At 39.4% G+C, this 18,961-nt stretch overlaps 2 protein-coding genes across 3 annotated transcripts in view; one reads left to right on the forward strand and one right to left on the reverse strand.

Annotated features, from left to right (window-relative positions):
* Window positions 1–4,040: 4,040 nt before the first annotated feature.
* CTR9 (CTR9 homolog, Paf1/RNA polymerase II complex component) overlaps window positions 4,041–18,961 on the reverse strand; it is a 31,172-nt gene continuing 16,251 nt past the window's right edge. The window contains exons 9-25 of the mRNA XM_081840297.1: window positions 18,714–18,950; window positions 17,488–17,577; window positions 17,261–17,389; window positions 16,955–17,138; window positions 16,160–16,248; window positions 15,562–15,747; window positions 15,094–15,181; window positions 14,840–14,988; window positions 11,735–11,851; window positions 11,464–11,609; window positions 10,171–10,242; window positions 9,380–9,515; window positions 8,248–8,391; window positions 7,313–7,467; window positions 6,832–6,928; window positions 6,108–6,220; window positions 4,041–5,263 (exon numbers count right to left, since the gene is read on the reverse strand). Coding sequence (XP_081696423.1) covers window positions 4,807–5,263; window positions 6,108–6,220; window positions 6,832–6,928; window positions 7,313–7,467; window positions 8,248–8,391; window positions 9,380–9,515; window positions 10,171–10,242; window positions 11,464–11,609; window positions 11,735–11,851; window positions 14,840–14,988; window positions 15,094–15,181; window positions 15,562–15,747; window positions 16,160–16,248; window positions 16,955–17,138; window positions 17,261–17,389; window positions 17,488–17,577; window positions 18,714–18,950 — 2,589 coding nt within the window. The 3' untranslated portion in view covers window positions 4,041–4,806. The remainder of the gene's footprint in view (window positions 5,264–6,107; window positions 6,221–6,831; window positions 6,929–7,312; window positions 7,468–8,247; window positions 8,392–9,379; window positions 9,516–10,170; window positions 10,243–11,463; window positions 11,610–11,734; window positions 11,852–14,839; window positions 14,989–15,093; window positions 15,182–15,561; window positions 15,748–16,159; window positions 16,249–16,954; window positions 17,139–17,260; window positions 17,390–17,487; window positions 17,578–18,713; window positions 18,951–18,961) is intronic.
* IRAG1 (inositol 1,4,5-triphosphate receptor associated 1) overlaps window positions 10,284–18,961 on the forward strand; it is a 117,547-nt gene continuing 108,869 nt past the window's right edge. For both annotated transcript variants that reach the window (XM_081840083.1, XM_081840084.1), the window contains exon 1: window positions 10,284–10,986. The gene's annotated coding sequence lies outside the window, so the exon portion shown is untranslated. The remainder of the gene's footprint in view (window positions 10,987–18,961) is intronic.

Genomic DNA, 18,961 nt, shown 5'->3' on the forward strand with positions numbered 1-18,961 from the left:
CACATTCTTTTCGGAGGTGATTTTAGATCTGAAGTGTTACTGTAATAAAAAGGGAAATGTTTGACATTCCTTCTAGCTATGAATGACAACTTTCATGTACTAAACTGCAAGCTCTTTCAGACTCCTTTCAGTACTTCACAAAGGTATCTCTGTATTGATGTTTTGGACAGATAATCCTATACACATCTGCTCAGAAGTCCCATTGACTTCAACTGGATTTACTCCCAGGTAAGTGGTATAGGTCTGTAGTAGCCTAAATTGGTTACAAAGTAGAAAACTAATCAGCTAAACATTCTGTAATTAATGGATACACCCAATAAGCATATTAATATCAACTATTTCTTGGCTTCCCCCCCAGATGCCTATTGTCTTAATGTTTTAGCTTTTCAAAAATTCCATCTCAATCTTTATGGTTTAAGATTGCCCTCATTATTGCAGTTGAGTAGCAAAAGTTTTATGTAATTCACGAATTGTGACAGAGGTGAAAATTATGTTGCCTTTTTCCCTACAAAGCACATCATCCTGTATCATTTCCCCATATAGTTTAGTTTGCTACTCTATAAACAAAGATGGGAAGAGACTCTTAATTGAGTCAAAAGTACAGGGCATATGATAGTAATGAAAGCTTGTGGTCAATTTACACATCATGCAGCTCTTGGGAGTCTTATCTTCAGACTGGATGGGAGATTTAACTTATTTCACAGGGCATACTCTGTTCTGATCCAACCCATCATGTTATCAATGTTTCTTAAGGAATCAGAGACCTCAGCCATTGTTTTGTGAAGAACCTAGCACTAATTTAGAGCAGGGATGGGGAATCTGTGGCCTTCCAGATGTTGTTGGATTCCATCTACCACCATCGTTGGCTCTGCTGGTTGGGGCTGATGTGAGTTAGAAGTCCATTAACATATGAAGGGCCATATGTTCCATGCTACCATTTTAGTGGGGCACATAATCCTTCTCACATAACTGACTTGGTCAGGGCTGTATGAGGGCACCCAGCAACCAATATAAAAAGCAGTTGGGTTTATAGACAGGTGTGTACGTTTGCTCCAAGTATTTATAGAATGAGTTTAGCAAGCTGAGCCAAGCTTGCTAAATTGCCTCTTGTCCATCATCTTATTCCACATTGTTCTCTATTACATTTAGAAGACCCACTCATGGGGTCCATTTGACAACCTGCGAAAGCAGCCACAATTAAATAAAACAAGCAACCATTAAACACACACAAAAATAACTACTGGTAATTCTGCCCTGTTTTTGTAAAAAGTAGCCATCTACCATATGTCACTGGCATTTTCTCGGCATGGCCCTCAAGCTATCTATAGAAAATTGAAGGACAAGCTACATAAAATCTAGCAATTATTGTATTTGTTTCTAGCATAGCAACTGTCTCCCCTTTTTTTGGCAGGAAATCAGACGTGCCTACATTTCATATGGAGCTCCAGCACATGAGAAGTCAACAAGATTATAATCAAGGTATTAGGCAATCCAACACTTGAAAAACTTTGAAATTTCTCAAGGAAGGAATGCACACACAGATAACTCAGAAGCTGTCTACGTGAACAAATGGAAAACTATTTTCTCATATAATGTCTTTTGAAAGTTTTCCGTAGCTTATAGTGGCCCTTCCTTTTAAACAAAAGTCCTTGAGAAAATATTACACCCTGGGTGGCATCCCCAAGTACACCACTTGTTGGTTTCTTCCATGTAAGTCAGGGTGGGAACCTGTGGCCTGCCAGATGTTGGTAGACTCCCAACTCCCATCATTTCTGACACTTGGGATATGCTGGCTGGTGGTGTTGAGAGCTGGAGTCCAAGAACATCTGGAGGGCCACAGGTCCCTGTCCCAGATCAAATTCTATGGGGGGGGGGGAGATAAACTATTAAACTTTATGACAGCGAGAGGTGGTTTAGAAGTGGCCAAAACTCTTCCTGGTCTTTTAGCATGTGCATACAATGTGCCCTACCAAAATAATGGCTTCTATCTCTCTGCTCCTCCCTAGTGAAGTTTTGATTGAGATGGTAAACTTGGGGTCACAGAGTTTAATTCTCCTTCACATACACACAATCCTCCACACAGAAGACTAGCAAGTTGGGGAAGCTAGGCTAAAAACCTCCTCAATATGTCATGTTTCCCTCAATATGTAAAGGATTCTTTATTTGGGACTCGGGATGAAGCCATGTAAGCCCTTACCTGCAACAGTCCGGACCAGCCTTTAGCAACCCTTTACATGTTTTGGACTCCAATTAGCTTTTTCCATCGTGGTACCACCATTCAATTAAAAAATGCACAAGGGCCTGGGGGTTAAGCCAGGCATTTATAACCTTCCATGCAGATCTTAAACCCTAATTTGATAAAGCCTAAACTCTGTAACCCTTTAACAACGGTACACATTTCCCTCCTGGGTTGTCTCTGCAGGCCAACTCAAGGAACTTCCACCTATTAGGTACTGTAATTAGGGAAATATAGCAAGATAAGCAAAACAGATATGCAGACCCCTCTCTTAAAGGCCAATATAGCAGATAAAGTGAGTAAGAATGAGCAATATATTTTGGCCCCGTTAACAGACCAAGCTTGCTACCAGCTCTTTTTACAATGAACCTAGAGACCCCCACAAAGAGTTTGGTAGGATCATGTGATGATGTAGCCCCACCTTGAAGTGTCTCCTTCCCTTTGCTTCTTCAAATTAGATCTATTGAAAGCTACCACATAGACTCACACACAAAGCATGTCCAAACTGGCCATGCCATGGGCAGCTCCCAAATCATTCCAGTTCAGTGAGGCAGGGAACAAAGTGATGATATCACAATTGTTTTTAACTGAGCATTTATCAGTCTTCTTCTTGCCTGACTCATTTACTCAGATCGCATCCCCATGTTTTGCCTTGCTGTCACTGGACTGGAAATTCATTTCATGAATCATAGGAGTTGGACATTTGGAAACAGAATAGATCAGTTTCCCACGCTGTTACTCAGCTCTGCAAGCAGCTTCTTAGCAAAGTGAAAGTGACTTGCAATAGGTAGGTGGGGAGATTGCGTGGATAACCACCTAGCTCTTTTAAACAGATAGAATTTCATGGGTGGGAGGGACCACACACTTTAGGTTCTCACACTGTAAGGCAGTCTGTAAGCCGCCCAGGGTAGTGGGCGAAACCCAGACAGATGGGTAGGGTGTAAATAATAAATATTATTATTATTATTATTATTATTATTATTATTAGCAGTAGCAGCCGCCGCCAACCTGGTGCCTTCCCCAAGTTTAAAAGGACAGATGGTTGGGGAAGGTTGCTATAAGCAGCAGGCTCTAACATTTCCATTCTAAATTATATTAATTTGCTTTAGAAGAACTTCAGTAGAGACTGTGCAATTCCACTAAAAGGGGACATAGTTTTCTTTAGGAAGGTTAAAGTTTTTCTATAAACGGTTTGATAAAAAGTGTTTTTCTTCAGAAATGTTAATACTACCTACATTAGTGAAACACAAATTTATTAAGTGTTACATTGCTTTAGTACTTTAAAAAAGATACACTAAGTGATGTCTATCTTGAAATCAAATGAGTATTATAGAAGCAATTGTATCCCAGTGACTACTGAGACTGCTACACAGGAATGAGGAAAAACAGTTGCTTTTTTGAACAGGTAGCACTAGAACTTCAACAACAAATGGATATTCTTTGTTCTAGGGCCCATGAAAAAGATATGCTCAGTATGAAAATTCAATGGTGAAGTGTTGTATTCTTCTCCATCATCTGTACTGACCCAAAATTATAGGGCAAAGTGAGAAGGTTCCTAAAAATGACAGATGAAAGATTTCACATGGACACTGTACCTTCCAAAATTGTCTAGACACCCGATGTGTGAGAACAGGTAATGAAATGCACCTTAAGGATAGCTTTTCCAAGTCTGTAGAATTCTACAGAGAATTATAAATTAAACCCTGAAGACACATACAGTATGCCAAGTTCAACAATTCAAGAGTACTGGAATATGAGCTAACAAAACAATATTAAGAACAGTAGTAAGAGACTCTGAACCAGATGGCAGCAACAGCTTTTATTAGATGCCATAAACAGATCTTTTCACTCCAAGGAGGCCTCTTAATTTATCATTTCTTTAAAAACTGCCAAGTCTCAAATCTGACATTCATCTATGTTTCCATAGCATTATTTTTATACATTTTGTTCAATTTTAGGCATTTTGCTACAGCACATATGTACTTTAACAAAACGTAAAACTATACTTTATAAGAGCTACATAACCTGAAGGACTACTCTGTAAACCCAAACATTTTTTATATCACTTGAGAAATTCATGGGAGTTCTACCAAAATCCCTTTTCACATATATAATTTTGAAAAAGTACACTTGATCAGACTAGGCAAGACAGCATGAGTTACAGCCTTCCACTCAGTTAAATTTGCTTAAGCACCATTTGTTCCAGAAGGTCTTAAGCAAACATATCTGGATGCAGGATAACTATCCTGGTATTTTGTTTCTTCAGATCTTATGTGCACTCTGATAAAGTAAGCTTCTTAACCCCCAATACAGCACATTGACCTCCAAGTACAGAATGCAAATAGATACTGTAGATGAACCCTGGCAAGTGTATAGTTCAGTAGAAAAAATGTTATAGGAAATGTTTCAGCTTTTTTTTTTTTAATATATACTTTTCCCTAAAACATAGCTGTCCAGGTTTTTAAATCACAGTTTTCAAATATAAAATATGGATACCCTCCTCTTCCCCCCACCCTCTTGAACCAAAATATATTTACAAAGCAGTTAATAAAACAGGTTGCAACTGAAATCTAATCACTGTCATCTGATCCGCCGTACGAGCCGCGCTCAGATCCTTCATTGTTGGATGCCTCTGGCTCAGACTCGTTACCTGAGCCCCCATGATCAGATGCCCTGTCAGAATCTCTGTCAGAATCAGCACTGCGAGACGCTGGGCGAGATTCATTCTCAGAACCACCTGAGTGGCTTCTCCCTGACTGCACAGACTGACTTCTCCCCGAGCGCACAGATGGACTTCTCCCTGAGCGCACAGATTCGTTGTCAGACTGTTCAGATTCGGATCGCCTCCTCTTTCTTGCTGACCCATCACTGTCTGAATCCTCATCCGAAGGGCGGGCGCTGGATCGCCTGGGACTGCCCCCTTCGCTGCCAGACTTATTGCTATTGTCCGAATCACTGTCAGACATGACGTGTTTGTTGCGTGGTTGCTCGGCATCATCGGAATCACTATTGCTGTTCCTGGCATTCCTGTTCAAGAGCAGAAGGCAATGCAGTAAGGCAAACATCCCAAGTGCAACAATAAACTTTGTACTAAGGGCTGTGTTCAAAAAGCCCCCAAAATTCCGCACCCAAGTTATATAAACCCTGTGACAAGTTCAAGTCTGCAACATGCAAATGAAGCCTGAATTTCTTCTAGTTTATTCTACCTCTTTTTGCTACTCTGCACCATCTATTGTGGTTTTATTAATCTCAGAGAGGGGCATGGAGCTATGCAGAGTTCTGAAGCCCTGCCCCATGGACACCTTGTCACTTCTGACGCTCCTGAAATGTCAGCAATCATTCTGCCACGTTCCCGACCCCTAACAGATCTTTGCAATGAAAAGATTGCTTTGTCTTGATTTAATGAAAGTTGGGAAATGTGCAGGAAATGCAATTCTGGGGAAAATATAATGCCATTTTGTGTTTTCTACACTCTCTACAAAGTCACAGCCACTGTGGCCCAATTAAAGATTCACAAAGTATGTTTGACCCCACAAACCCATGTAGGAAATTGGAGGAGATGGAACCTGCAAGCTGTAAGTATGCACCAATAGAAGAGTACAAAACATTACCTATGCAGGATACAGTGATGTGGAATCACAACATTATGTACACATTTACTTAATGAGTCTTCATCAATGGGCCCAATTCGCATATCACAGTAAACCATTGTTAATAGGCTACCATGAATTAAACTGATCTGGACTGTGGCTCCCCATGCGTGCTCGGACTAAACAAACCACACTCCCAGAATTAGAAGTGCATTGATAATGATGATGACTTTGTACAAGGATCAAACAACACTATTTCTAGGATCATAAACACTATGTACCCATCATCAGCAATCTTGAGCTTATCTTCATCAGATGAGTCTTCACTTGATGAAATGATGGCTTTAGATTTGATTTTACCCTTCATTGAAGGAGGCAGTCGTTCTGGCTTTGGCTATAAAAACAACAAAAAAGTGTTAAAAGATAAAAAGAAAACCTGACATTCAACTGTTATACTTTCATTAGCCCCAGCCATATGGCCAGTCTTCAGGAATAATGGAAGCTGTAGCCTGGAAACACCTGGATGCAACAGGTTCTGTATCCCTGTATTAGATGACTGTGGGGTGATGGCTGTATCAGCTACCTCTTCTAATTATATGGCAGACAATCACACAAAAACAATTAAAAATGACCAAGTTTAAGAAAATCTGAAGTACAATACAGAATGTCAGTAGACTACGACTGAATTTAGATGTAACCAATCAGACATGTTGTTGCATGCCGTGGCCTTGTGTGCTCTGTCCCTTGCATATGAAGGAAAGAAGTCTGAAACTTCTATTCTCTGTTGATAACTGCTATTTCCAGTTCTGTTTTGTATATGAGTAACTGTGGTATATTTAAACCACAGAATTAAGCCAGAATGTCAAAACATGATCCTGGTTCGGTCAGTTATTTCCAAAGCTCAGAAGCATAATTAATCTTGTTACCTTTGATCCCAAATTACTGCAATTCCGCTAAACCAAAACACCAATTAATGATTTACTTATTTTTTTAAAAAAAACATACTGCTTTTTTCTTCTCAGTCTTTGCTGGGCGACGTTTTTTAGGTCTGGGTGCACTGTCATTTTCATCATCATCAGTACCATCACCTGCCTTTTGGGGTCTTTGAGGAAAAACACAAGGCACATATAAACACAAAGTGCAATTCAATTCAGTCTTACAACTATAGTATCCTAATCATGTGAACGAATCCTGTGTGTTAGTTCTTGTTCCTTGTGGCATATACTAGACACCGTGGGATCTAAACATTCTTTAGGCATACAAAAGCATTTAAATGAAGACACACCCAAGATGTTTCGACTCCCCCACAACCCCATCCTACCCAAGCTCCTCCAAGTTTCCTTGAGTTTGGGAAGTGATGCATCACGCAGCGGTTTGAGAGACTTAAGGAAGAGGGGAGCTCAGAAGCTCCATCGCGATAATACAAAGTCCCCCTAGAGTCCTCTGAATCCCCACCAAAGGAGTTCTGCTCTTTCTTTCTACTTACTTTCGTCGCTTCTTTTTCTTTCTCTCCCCCTCTTCTTCCTCACCATCTTGTTCGCTACCGCTACCCTTTCTCCTCTTTTTCTTTCTGGACACTGGGAGATCTTCATCACTGTCATCATTGACAAATTCATCAAATTCCCCAGTTCGTTTGGAACGCTGTCACAAAATCAGAAACACTTCCTTTATTAGTTGCTGCTTGAAAAAATCCCCCAAACAAAATTAGCCCTTTTAGAAGCCACATTAGATGCACATAGAGTGCATGTAACTTAAAGTTGTATTAGATTTGATCTTTTATTTAAGAAATTTATATGCAGAACTTCAGTATCACAAATAAAGAACAGTAGAATTAAACTGTGATAATCAAAATTAATAGATGGGTGACAAATAGATAAAGGCCCATGAATTAAAAAAATCAGTATAAAGAGAAGGAAGAACAGTACAATGTTAAGAAGCTGATGATCAATTGCAGTAAAGGGAAAAATGCAAGAAGATGGGAAGAGTATTTGCATATTAGTTATACTCTGAAAGAGCTTTTAGTTGATGTACTAAAAAAAAGTAGCGGTGGTAAGTGACAGAAAACAATGATACATTCTTATGCTGGATGTTAACAGACTATCAGGGGAACAGAAAAGGTAAATCAGCCTATGTGAGTCAATTCCCTTTAAAGTTAAAAAAGAAAACCACTTCTCTTTGCACTTCTAAATAAATCCACAACATTCTAAACTTGTAAAACAGAAGTTTAAACAACTTTCCAACTCTTGTCTTAAAGTGTCTAAAATTTGACATCATTTCTCCATAGTTCTTTCCATGTAAAGTATGATGCCATTACTGTACTCTTGTCAGACCCCACAGGACAATTTTACAATAAGTTAAAGCCTGACAGCACATTTCAACTATTTGGGGTGAATGATGAATCCAAAAGCTTTTATTCTGTACCCGGCCAGCTCCACCACGTTTTTTCTCTTTAGATCCTTCAACTTCTCCAGTGAACATCAGAATATTCTTGGTCTTCTCCACATACTGTGCTCTCTGTTCCAAAAGTTTCTTTTGTTCTTCTATTTCCCTGAGGCGTTTTTCTTCCTGGAAGAGTGAGGACAAGCTGGGTACTATGCTTTTTTTTTTTTTAACCTACAGTACTGATGCAGATATGAAAAACACAAATTTAGCAATAGACACCTAAAACAGGTTCATTCTTTTTAGTAAGTCAGACTACTGCTGAAGAGTCACTTGGGTTCTTCATGACGCAAAGACCTGACAGTGCATGAGCTGCCTTTGAAAGGTCTGCTCTGAAACAAAATGAAAGCCCACTGCATATAGCATGTTGCTCGTGCACTGAAAAGTAAGGTATAGTTGTACCTTGGTTGTTGAACGCCTTGGTACTCATACATTTCGGCTCCTGAACCATCTAAACCCGGAAGTGAGTGTTCCGGTTTTCAAAATTTTTTGGGAAGCCGAACATCCAATGCGGTTTCCAATTGGCTGCAGGAGCTTCCTTCAACCAATCAGAAGCTGCGCTTTGGTTTCCAAACGTTTTGGAAATCGAACGGACTTCCGGAATGGATTCCGTTCAACTTCCAACGTACGACTGTACTGCTATTTATTATGTATTTTGTTTATAACCCACCTTTTTCTCCAAGAAGCTCAAGGTGGCATCCATTGTTCTCTGCCCCCACAATTAATCCCTGCAACAACTCTGTCTGGTAGGTAAGGCTGAGAAGTGGTGACTGACCCAAGGTCACTCAGTGAGGTTCATAGCTGAGTGGGAATTTGAACCCTGAACTCCCAGGTCCTAGTCCAGCACTCTAACCACTACACCACACCAGATAGGTGGCAGTGCACATAGTGCAATACTTACCCAGTTCCTAGTTACCAAAACCAACACCCCCCCTTCCAAATCTATTTCAGCTGCAAAACCTATACAACGTAATACACAGGCAAGTCCCCCTAAGTGCCACACAACAACTTAAAGCACCTCACTGCAGCCTTACACTTGCTCCCTATCTTGCACTTTGCTGCAGCTTAATGGATAGTATTATGTACTATTACAGCAGCAGGAAGACTAAAGTACCTGTTCTTTGAGCAACTTCTGGCGCAGTAGTTCTTTTTCTTGCTCTTGTTTCGCTCGCAGCTCCCGCTCTTCTTCGTCCTGCTTACGAGCCCGAGCCACATGATACTGAGCCTGACTCAGCAGATCAGAACACTGCCTATCAAGTTTGAGTTCAGATTAGCAGACAGAAGCAGAAACCTTTTTTAAAAGAGTGTGTTCCATGCCGATGGCCAAGACAGAAATACAGAGTATAGCTAAAAAACTGCAAGTGCTTACTTGGTTAAACAACAAGAACACAGTATAAGGAAAAACTGTCTATGCAGCAAGTTCCCCCAAGCAGTCCACGATCAAAAACTTATGCTCATAATTTGTATGCAGAGAAACAAATCATTGACCTAAGTTCAGATGACAAGATGAGGCTTGCAATTTGTTGCTTGAGATGAAGGCAAGAGCAGGGCAGAAGCAAAGCAGGGACTTCTGAGCAGCGTGCACCAGCATCCTGCTCACTCACTTCAAACCATTGTTAAACATTAAACTATGGCTTATTGTGACAGTGTTGCATGTCCACATCTGCCAGTTCCTAGCTAACCAACAGAGGACTGATCACTGTCAGCTTCCTGTTCAGGAGATATGTGAAACCTGAATTAGCACCCCACTGGAACATGGAATCATGCTATGGTTATATGTAGTTTGCTTTCAAACTCTGGTATTAAAGTAGCCCAAATCCTACAAGTTATGTTATGCAAATTCACAGAATACATTTAGCTTCTGTAGGCATCTGTTATGTGAAGTACACAACACACATTTCTTACCTGGCTTCAGTTGCAGCAAGTGCCAAATCAAATCTCATTTTATCTCCCACTTTGCTCAAGTAACTGAAGTATCTGAATGTAAAACAGTACGTTAAGAATCAAATTTTAAACACTTCAGTTGCATCCTAGAACATGTATTTTTCCAACTTCCAACTGAAAAATATTCCCAAACTACTTTGGATGCATCTCACTTCTCAGTATAAAGTCAACAGAAAAATCCCTACAGCTATTAATGGATTTGGATTGCATGGTGTACCCTTTTTGTGAAGGACTGAATCATTCTCACAGATGCTCAGGGAAAGTCTTGGAGATGTTGCAGAACCTGTCAAACAACTGTTTAATGGAAATCTCAAGCAAATGAGACTGAGAGAGGAGGCAGGTTATTTGGCACAGGTAATCATGCTCACACCCGTAAATATTGCAAAAAGCACTGTAACACTATGAGAAAAAACAATTGCCTGCATATATACAGTGAAGCATGAAGTATAACTAGAAGCTTGCATCTTTTAAACAAGCTTCCAGCATAGAAGCAATATAGCTACCTAGTCCCAAGTCATAGGTTACTTCTGTTTGGAGTGCCCTGGTGTCTAAAAATTGTCCTCGTGTGCCAAGAAATACAGCAGCCTTTGAAGGTCACGGCAGCTGGATGTCTGAAAGCCTATCCTTCACCTTCTAGCTCCCAGTGCTTTCTAGGTTCTCTTGGGAACTTTCATGACTGCTGCTCCTACTGCATGTTAATTGCCCATCCAGCTGCAGCTCCAGAGATTAGCAACTGGAGGAGGTTATTGAAGCAAGAAGCAAGTCTTTCAACTTTCTGTAAGTATCATTCATTCATTTTTGGAAGTTATTACATAGTGAAGCTCAGTTTCAAACTGGAAGATGCATCTTTTAATACAGACCTTAGCGGGAGGTTCAGTATATTTATATTTTATTGAGAGTTGCTGCTGCTGGATTGGACAGTTTCAAGTCTGTTCTTTTTCTGTATATTGGATATACTGTAGAGTTTTAGCTGTATCTGTAGACTGGATGTTTTTGTGTTTCCAAGTTTTATTACATAAACCACTCTAGCGGGTTTTGTGTAAAAAGCAGAAAATAAACTGAATTAACCAAATTAATTCAACAGTGTAGTTAAGAAACAGCATCTGGTGGATCTGAGAGGTCTACCTGAGTCTAAACACATTTACGAAGCTGTGCAAAGAAATAACTAGTGTTTGGCATTTGCTCTGACACCTTCACAAAACACCAGCACAATGCAATAATAGATACCAAAATAGCAAATGCAGATTTGCTTACCTGTGAGCCAGCTCCAGCTCTTTCACAGCATTGAGTACTTCCTTCAGGTTACTTTTTTCATCTTTCAGGACAGAGGTAGCCAGCCTCTGCAGCACCAAGGCCACATTGAACATTAGAACAGTATCACTGGGTGCCACATGTCTAGCCTGAAGATTCAAATAAAACTTTAAATTTAGTAGGTGTGAACCAGCCTTGCCTCCAACACAAACAAGCTGGTGCAACAATACATCCACTGCAGCAATATATGTAAGAAGCTTTTTTTTTTTTTTACCTTCAGCAATGTTTGCTTGCATTCTTGTAATTTGCCACATTTGAAGAGAGCTCGAGCCAAATACAACAGTACCTCCGTGTTCTGATGCTTATAGAATTTTCTTAGGCAGTTTTCATACTACAAGGGAGAAAATTCAATGGTTTTATGTTTAAACCCTCATTCTGACTGAAATGTCGCACTTAGTTACATTGAATAAAGAGCTTAAAGAGATTTCACAGGAATTTACAGCCCAATCCTAAGCTTGTTCGCTTGGTTAAGTCCTTTGGCGTTACACAGGGCTCAGAGACAAATTTAACAGGATGCTAATCATGTCTTCATATGCATGACTCTTTTTCTCAACTTCAAGTAGCAGACACATGGGAAGGATTGTTTAAAAAACCTTTTCCTCCCACATTGCAACCTTGAAAATAAAACCCTGAACCTGCACAGTAAGGAAGCTCTCATTGCTGCCAATAACTAATTAAATGACTAATAAGTTATGAGGTCTACTGTTTGTGTCTACTAAGACGTCTGCAGCTCTTCATTATAGCAGGAATCCAGACAGTAAGCACTACGAATGCAATGCGTTGCTAACTTCAAGCCTAGAAGCCTCAGATACTTCAGGCAATATGAGGTTTCCACTTCTTTACTTGGAATACATCATCTGAACAGTCACTGCTGAAATTTATTATGCAAGTTTCAAGGCAGGGAAAAAAATATGGGTTGTATCCAATGCTGCACCTGCAGTCAACACCCATTTCACTAAGGAGTGATATATAGTTGTGAGAGTGTGTGTATTTTTACAGAATGTAGAGCGTAGAATCATAGAGTTGGAAGGGACCCTGAGGATCATCTAGTCCAACCCCCTGCAATGTAGGAATATGCGGCTGCTCAAACCTAAAACCTTTTTTTCACATTTATTTAATCATTTTTTCGATACAAACAACAACCGCAAAAGACACATACAACAAAAACCATAACAATAACACAATTTGACAATTCAGATTTGAATACACTAAATTCGCATTTTTACTCCCATATCTCCAGCAGTTGTCTGCCTTGCTATTTTCTTCTGGTATAGTTTTGCTAGACTCCAGTAGACTCTGAATATTATATTCTGTTGAATAAGTCTTAGTCTTAGATCCACAGAGGCTATTTCTGTTGATTTTATACTTGATTCCCATATATCATTTGTTATCTGTACCCCTAACTCTTCACTCTATTTTTGTCTATCATATTCTAAATCATATTTCTTCCTGTTGAGCAGGGTTTTATATAGTGCAAGTGTAGAGTTTTTTGTTTCTGTTGCAGAGATTAAATCTTGTAGCAGCATGGGTGTTTCTGATGCTGCTATAGCGTCAGGGCCAAACTGCCTTTCCTACAACCTTGGCATTATCAGCACCATGCTCTAACCAACTGAGCTATCTAGTCCAGTGTTTTTCAGACTCCGTATCCAGGAGCATTTTTCTCTCAGCTAGCCTGAGGAAATCCTACGAATTTGTGAAAGAATTCTTGCATATAGCAGAGGACTCTGGGTTGTGCTTTTATGGTATGCTCATGTCACTCGGGCTGCAATCCAGACCCCTTGGGTCTGCCCTATGCAAACTAGGGAGAAGTGCGGGCCAACACTTCCTTGCAACTGTGCACTGCAGGGGATGATCTGCTGGAGAGTCTTGCTTATCAGGAAAGCTTGTCTACCTTTGTTCATCTTCCTTTAAGAACACTGTCTGAAAATCACATTAACTAGACTATATGAAAACAAAGGGGAACCATTCACCTTGTACCCTGCAGAGATTTAGAATACCACTATTCCAACTCAGTTCAAATTCTGTAATGATTTAAACACACATTATGCAAGAGTAGAGATAAAGAAATACACCATTCTGAAGATAAAGCTATTGGTAAGGTGAATGAAGTATAGGTTCCTCACTACTTTCAAAATTCCTATTACACTAAGTTTTTTGACTGCAAATGCTGAAATACTTTCCCATATTTGTGGATAGTGCATTACTGGTTTTCTTTCTTGCACAATTATTCAGCTGGATTATTCCTCACTGCTTTTTGAACATACCAACTTACATTGGTGTTAATTTCATGGAACTGTTCCAAGTCACTTGACATGTTTTTAAGAGTGGCAGAAAAACATTTCTCCAACACCCCAGCTGCTTTTATTTTCACCCCCCTTCATATCTGCTGCTTATGTAATAAATTCAGGAACACAGATGTTAGTAGCTCAACATTTCATGCCTTTTTAGTGCAATGACATTGGCAATACTAGGAACTTGGAAGTTTGTCTGCTTAAGGCTTGATACAGGGCTTCTAATACATTCCCTAAGCCTGTACAAGCAGCTTAGGGCTCGTTTGCCCACTATGTTTTCATGGCATTTTCTACACCAGGTGGTAGTTTGAACACCACACTTCTTTGGTGAAGTTTGTTCCCATCCTCATGCTTTCAGCTACAAGGTCCTCTTAACATGTGGTGGAAAGGTCGATAAAGGAAAAGAATACAAGTTAATAGGCAATATAAATTTATCTGTTAATAGTAAAATAAAATAAAAATGTATATAATGTCTGGCAACAATTTCTGCCTAATAATTTACCATAGTCAAATCAAATACCTCTAACTAGCATTTCAGCTGTACTACAAATATCTAACACAGAGAATGATGCTTAAGTGAGAGGTGGGCAAACATTGTTTTGCCAATACTGTGTAAGTTTTGTTCAGGATGTTTACTCTAAGGTTTCTACAGGAACAGCAAACACATTAACTTCTTTGCAGTGTTTTTAAAAAAATAAGTGTTCTCTCACAAACCCTCCATCCATTTTTTTTTTAATTAAAGAGATGTTTCATCTGGTGATTCATATTTGTAGCTTAGGTTTAACAGAGATGGCTCCTTATTGATTTTATGAAGATCGTATTTAAGAAGATATTTTATGGCAATTCTGGGAAAAACAAGTCCTTGATCTTATTGCCCCCTCCTAAACAAGAAAAGTTCTCCCTAAATTTTAGTTATTTAATACTGGGCTACCATACTAAAGTTTTTTTTTCTAAAAAAGGGAATCATTCCCATGAAAAATAGTTTCTTAGTTTTACAGTTTTAAAAAAGACTATTTTTTAAGAATTACCATCTGTACAGCACTGATGTACTGCTTCTGTTCCACATAAATGTGTGCCAGATTGAGCCACACATCACTGATATCTGCTGTTGCCTCTCTCACTTGGGCAAAAACATCACGAGCCTCACGGAAATATCCTTTGTGTGCCAGTACAGCTCCTAAAAAAGAAAAGCCCAAGGACAATTTCAGATGTATGGACTACCTGAAAAACAGCAGAAAGCTCAGAAGAAAATTCAGACAAGGAATCCAAACACAATAATCACCTATGCCATTAGCAGCATACAAGTTTTTGGAGTCATTCCTGAGTACTTGTTTGTAGATGGCTAGTGCACGATCTTGATGACGCTTTTCCTACAAAGAGGATGACATGAAATCTTGTTAAAGTGGGTTATTTGCAATTTAAATATTTCAACACCGCTTTCTCAAACCATCAAATGTTGACAATACACTAAAGCCACTGCAATATAAACACCTAACATCCTCAGAAAGTTCAGTCTACCAAAAACCTTTTGAAAGAGAGAGATCTTTTAGCCCATTAAGATAGCAAAGGAAGATATTCACAGCTGCAATCACCGTAAAAACTCTGCTCCCTGTTGTTGCTGTTCAAACTTACTGCAAAGTCAGCACAGATGGTAAAAATGGCTCCCCAGACCTCACTTGGTCTAAGGTGCAAATAATGCTCAATCACTGAAAGGCCACAGGCATGGAACCTGAACGTGTGCAGCATTTACCTTCTCTCTGTCCCTGGTGGGCTGGTGCAGAGTCTGCAACCACACGTTGCCAAGAGCCAGCATAGAGTAAGTGTCATTCTGAGTCGATGGCTGCTTCAATATTCTTTCAAATTTCTTCTGTCCTGGACCCCACTCTTGTTTGGCCAAGTGAAGATTGCCAATCAAGGACCAAGCATCTGGATGGTCCTGAAACAGACACCCCAACATGCTAAGTTCTCACCAGTTTACAATGAATATTTCTAATTTGCCTTCAATCCCCAAAGTTTAGAGTAACTGTAACAGTGCAGAAGAGAATTAAAATAATAAAAAGTCTTTACGAAGTTCAGCTATTTGACCCCCCGCCCCTTTAAACAGTTTACTTCTCTTCCATTCAGGTCAAGCGTTGGGAGTAATGCTCAAAAGCAGCTGCCAAGAATGTTTCCCTGTGTACCCCAGCTAGTCATAATAAAGATACATTATCAAAATGCCATTTCTAGCACAGCATGAAGGCTGAATAGCTGATCTATGTGGGACACAGGAAAATGATTTCTGCCTTCTTCACAGAGAATGTTAATTTACAGCCTGTAAGCTAGTTGATAGTTTACAAATTCTTACTAACCTGATTGATTTGAAGTGCTTCTTTAAACCAGTCAGAAGCTTCATAAAAGTTTCCTTTATCTCTAGCCATTGCTCCTAAGCGCAGATAGCCTGAATACCAAAAAATAAAATTTAATAATCAAAAGCCCAGTTCTGGAAGTCATTAAAGATGAGGTATGTCAGCTGCAGCAAGCATTTAGATGTACTGATGCCACACCGGCTTAAGGCAGCAGTAGATTGGGTCAGTGTTAACTGTGCAATGAACAGCCACTGATTGCCAGATGTATAATAAAAAACAGTTTTGTCATTCTGAATTGGCCGTAGAAAAAGGGGCTTGGTGGGGGCAACACTAATCACCTTCACATGATCCTTAAATTATATGGGAACAATGCAGAACCCGCCACTTATAGTTGCAATGTCTCCCACGGTACTGAACTGAAACATAACAAAGAAGGCTGTTCTGTTTCAAGGTAACTTGCACAATGTACTCCATCTATATCTTTTATATATACACACAATGTCAGTATCATGATGAGCTTCTCATATTTGCTATTTACACACAAATCGAAAGTGAGGGAAAATTAAGCGGTTTAGACTTCTAAATCAATAAAATAATGCCAGTATTTAAGGACATCAGAATTGTAGGAACAAGTTAGTGGGAAAAAATACTTTTGACCAGGAAGGTACATTCTGCTTGCAGTTTAGCCACAATGGTTTACACAAAAGCATCAGTGAATGAACAGTTACATTTATGAGGACAAACATGAATGCATGGCATAGTTCAAATACAACTGAAATTTTTTACAAGATTTCTTACAGTCAACATAGTTAGGATGTTCCCTTAGGATGTTTTTGTACAATTTCTCTGCTTCATGGAATTCACACATTGCTTCATATAATCTGGCAAGGTTGTAGGATGTAGTCACTGAGATAGCATTGTAGTAATGCTCGTCATGTTCAGCTTCTGCTTTAGCACGGTCAAGAGATGCCAAGAAATATTTCTAAGGATAAACAGGGGAAAGGAAACCAAGTAGTATATATTCTGAGTACACATATAGGACAAGTTATAAACATGCTGCACAGTAGTAAATAATAATAATAATAATAATAATGAGTTCCACACCTTTGCTTCTCCTAAGTTTCCAAGTCTAAAGTGGAGAGCACCCACATTATTCAAGATCTCTGGAGGGACATCAGCTTGAACTTTCTCCTGAAGGATTCGTGTTGCCGTACCATAAGCAGAAAGAGCACCCTGTCAAATTTAGAGATGGAGAAAAGTGCACAGGTTTAGTTCTATGCATCACTGCTTGGCTTAAAAACAGAAGTGCACTTTATGTGTCTTCTCCATACCTGTATATCTGTCTGCTCTAGGATTTGGGCTAGCTCAATCCAGGCTTCTACATCATCTGGATACTGTTCTGTCACCTTCTTCAAATGACCCTATAAATTACAAAGGTTATTTATGTATGTGTACACTCTTAAATAGCCAGAAGACATAACATAATAAAGCTACCATTTATTTTACATTTTTTAACACCAAAGATAGGATTCTTGACTAGGTCAGAGGCATTTCAATAAAGTTAATAAACTCCAGATGTACAGACATTAATTACCATAATAAAAAAAATCCTGTTAAACTGACCCAACTATTAAACATGAGAATGAAAGTCTGCCAGATTAACAATTTTCAATATACAGCATCTTACTATGGAGTTCTGGGACTGTATCTGCACAGTTTGAAATTTCCTAATCTGTGAAATAAAGGTCCTCCATGTTCTTGTTTTTCCTTGATAAAGGCAATACTTTACTGATGTATACACTCAACTAGAGCCATTAAAAATAAATCTCTGTCAATTCAGTGAAATCAGCCTGCATCACAATGAACATTGTGTTACTAATGCCTAAAACGTTAGAATAGATGAACTACAGAACTCAAAGTAGATGGTGGGTATTTGAACTGGAAAGAAGTGCTAGCTTTCACTTATGAATATACATATTGCATGAAAACAGTTCACACATCAGTAAGTTCATTTATCCAAGCTTCTGGTTTTTTTGTTGTATTGAAAAGAGGGGAAATTCTCTGTTACTCAGCTGTACCACATATGTCTGTCTAATCAGAGACCAACCATAGATTTTGTTTTCCAGAGGGTTCAAAATATCCCACAATTCTTCCCACTGTTGAAGGGGAAAAAATATCCAGATAGCACAACACTAAGACCTGCTTCAGATGCAATGCTAAGCCAAACATATGGGCTCCCAGTGCAAGGACCTCAGCTCCAGTGCTCCAGCCCACCCACCCCCGTCCTGTTGCTTCTGGGCTATCCAGGGCTAAGCCATAGTTTGGCTTAGCATTATGTCCAAACCCAGGTTTTTCTGACGGTTTGTTCTTTGTTTACTAGAACATGCATATTCGCACTAAGCTATAGGGTTAGCGTTATGGAGAAAACAGGCTTAACAGTATAATATACTCCACAGTTGTGTACTCAGTTCTGTCCCATTGAGTTCAATAAGGCTTACTCCTAGGTAAGAGAGTATGAATTACAGCTCAAGTCTAAGAAGTTAGCTGCCAAATGTACCTTCGCAGTATCTCGTTTGTCTTGATCTTCTGAAGCAGCATAGAGAGATCCAAGAATTTTCATAGTCTCATAATTGTTAGGGTAGGCCTTCAAAACTTTTTCAAAACACTGTGATGCATTTTCCTTGTCTCCTCTATAAATATACATTTGACCAAGTCCAAAAAACGGTAGCACAAAAGAAGAGGAAGCAAACTGTGTCGCTTGGTAGTAGTACTGGAAAGCCTGATCATAATCTTCCTAATGCAGGG

The sequence above is a fragment of the Podarcis erhardii genome (genome assembly GCF_964252035.2).
Source record: "Podarcis erhardii genome assembly, chromosome: 1".
Classification (NCBI taxonomy): Eukaryota; Metazoa; Chordata; class Lepidosauria; order Squamata; family Lacertidae; genus Podarcis; species Podarcis erhardii.